The 2,500-nt window shown below is 38.3% G+C and overlaps 1 protein-coding gene across 1 annotated transcript in view; it reads right to left on the bottom strand.

Moving 5' to 3' along the window:
* Positions 1–1,460, bottom strand: part of LOC122254013 (uncharacterized) — a gene marked incomplete at its 3' end in the record, with an annotated part of 26,639 nt that extends 25,179 nt beyond the window's left edge. Inside the window, 2 exon segments of the mRNA XM_086534954.1 lie at positions 1,294–1,303; positions 1,419–1,460. Coding sequence (XP_086391080.1) covers positions 1,294–1,303; positions 1,419–1,460 — 52 coding nt within the window.
* Positions 1,461–2,500: the final 1,040 nt, after the last annotated feature.

Genomic DNA, 2,500 nt, shown 5'->3' with positions numbered 1-2,500 from the left:
TCTCTCTCTCTCTCTCTCTCTCTCTCTCTCTCTCTCTCTCTCTCTTTCGTTTTCCGTTTAGGTTCCTCCCCTTCCCTTGATCATCCCAATCTTTATCGCTAGAACGTCCCTTGTTTTTCTGTCTCTTTTATTTACGTTTCATGCAGGTATTTTATTGTTTGTCTGTGTTTTTTTCCTTCCTTTTTTTCCTTTTTTTAAAGGATGGGGGTGATTTTCTTGCGTCTTTTTTGTTTGTTTGTTTGTTAATTTATATGTTTTGCATGTTTCCGGTGTGTTTGGTTATCTGTCTGTGTTTGCTTTTGTCTGTCAATTCTCTCTCTATCCCATTCTCTCTCTCTTTTTTCCCTTGTCACTGATTCCCTCTCTCTTTTCTCTACTCCAAGCTAGTCCTTGTGCAATCCTATTCTCCCCTATTCCCTCTGCCTCCTCACATTGCCTCATATATATGTATGTTGATATAGCCACTTATAGACATGCAACTTTATTTGTGTAGACTTCTATTCATGTGAAATATATGTGTGGATTTGTTATCTTTTTGGCAAATGAAGGTGAATTGAGTGTGGTTTCATTTTTTGTTATTTTTGTGTGTGCTTGTGTTTTTGAGTGTGTGTTTAAGTGTGTGTGTGTATGTGTGTGTGTGTGTGTGTGCGTGTGTGTGTATGTTTGTGTGTGTGTGTGTGTGTGTGCGTGTGTGTGTGTGTGTGTGTGTTGTTTCGATTTCCACTGTACGCAAACATTTGTACACAAGTCTACGGGTTTATTATCCCACTTTCAACTTACACTTTTTTATTTTTGTGTGTGCTTGTGTTTTTGAGTGTGTGTTTAAGTGTGTGTGTGTGTGTGTGTGTGTGTGTGTGTGTGTGTGTGTGTTTAAGGGTGTATGTGTGTGTTTGAGTGTGTGTGTGTGTTGTTTCGATTTCCACTGTACGCAAGCATTTACACACAAGTAAACAGGTTTCTTATCCCACTTTTAACCTACACATTGTAGATCTATGTAGTAATATTAGCGTGTATTAGTAAATACGTGTTTTCCGTTGTTGTTGTTGTTGTTGCTTTTTTAGTATTGATCGGAACATCTATAGTACGTCCTTACTGATAAGTATGTGTATTCGTATTTTGAGTGAATTTAACCACACCAGAAATTGTTTGTTTTAAGCAAGCGGTAATGGGGAAGTAAAGCTGCTATTTATATACGTAGTAACAATTAGTATGATTTGTTACACACGCAAACACCCTTCTAATAATTGATAAGAGTTAGATTATCCCGCCCTCTGTCTCCTGAAGAGCTCTTACGGTCGAGGAACTGCGACAAATATGTGGAATTATGACCCTTATCGAGAGGACCCACCCAAAGCCTATTGCATGAGCTGTGTATGGTGTTATTCGTGTGTCTTATTATATAAAGCGTCTTTCATTACATGCTTAATATAGAGAGATTCGAACAGCTCTCGTCTACTCATTTGTCAATATAATTTGTAATGGTTGAACAAAAACGAAAAAATTATTATCCTCCTGTTAAAATATTACACGCGCACGTACAAACACACACTCACACAACCAATAAACAAACACAAACAAACAAACGCATGTACACAAACGAACAGACAATGCACAAACAAATGCCCAAACACCCGTAAAAAAACAAACAGACGATGAAAATAAAGGATGACTTGACCACAAACAGCATCAACAACAAAGCTAAAACCGTTCCCGCTCTATTTGCACAACTGTTAATAGTTATTGTATAAGCGCCGTTAAACTCAATGAATGGCTTACTGCATATTTACCGTCACCGCATTTACACTAGAGCCTGTCCTACAACGATATTTCGAGGCCAACACGGTCTCCTAATTTAGCTAGTAGAGGCAAAGCTGTGGAAAAAAAAACTATTTTTAACGTCTCTCTCTCTCTCTCTCTCTCACTCTTTCTGTTGCTCTGCTCTGCTCTGCTCTCTCTCTCTCTCTCTCTCTCTCTCTCTCTCTCTCTCTCTTTCTCTCTTTCTCTCTCTCTCTCTCTTTCTCTCGCGCTGCTCTCTCTCTCTCTCTCTCTCTCTCTCTCTCTCTCTCTCTCTCTTCTCTCTCTCTCTCTCTCTCTCTCTCTCTCTCTCTCTCTCTCTCTCTCTCTCTCTCTCTCTCTCTCTCTCTCTCTCTCTCTCTCTCTCTCTCTCTCTCTCTCTCTCTCTCTCTCTCTCTCTCTCTCTCCATCCTATTTTTCCAAACGCTCGCTAGATGTTTTCACAAAAACTGAAGTCATCATCATATTATTGTTGGAAAATAACACTTGAACGCATTGATAGCATTGCATTAATTGCTTGAGGTTGATTGCATGAAAAATGGAAGTAGAATATTATCAATAATAATAATGGTAATGATAGTTATCGTGATGATATTTGTAGTGGTTATTATAATGACGATAGCGATGATATGCAAAGTAATTATAGTATTGGTGATTTGTGTTGTGATAATGGTTGTGATGATGTTTATAAAGTTGATGTTTATAA

This window comes from Penaeus japonicus, unplaced genomic scaffold, assembly GCF_977035675.1.
Source record: "Penaeus japonicus unplaced genomic scaffold, GWHDUDI00000001_assembly GWHDUDI00000042, whole genome shotgun sequence".
NCBI classification, from domain to species: domain Eukaryota; kingdom Metazoa; phylum Arthropoda; class Malacostraca; order Decapoda; family Penaeidae; genus Penaeus; species Penaeus japonicus.
Note: the sequence above shows the minus strand (reverse complement) of the source record. Positions and strands in the feature narration are given on the sequence as shown.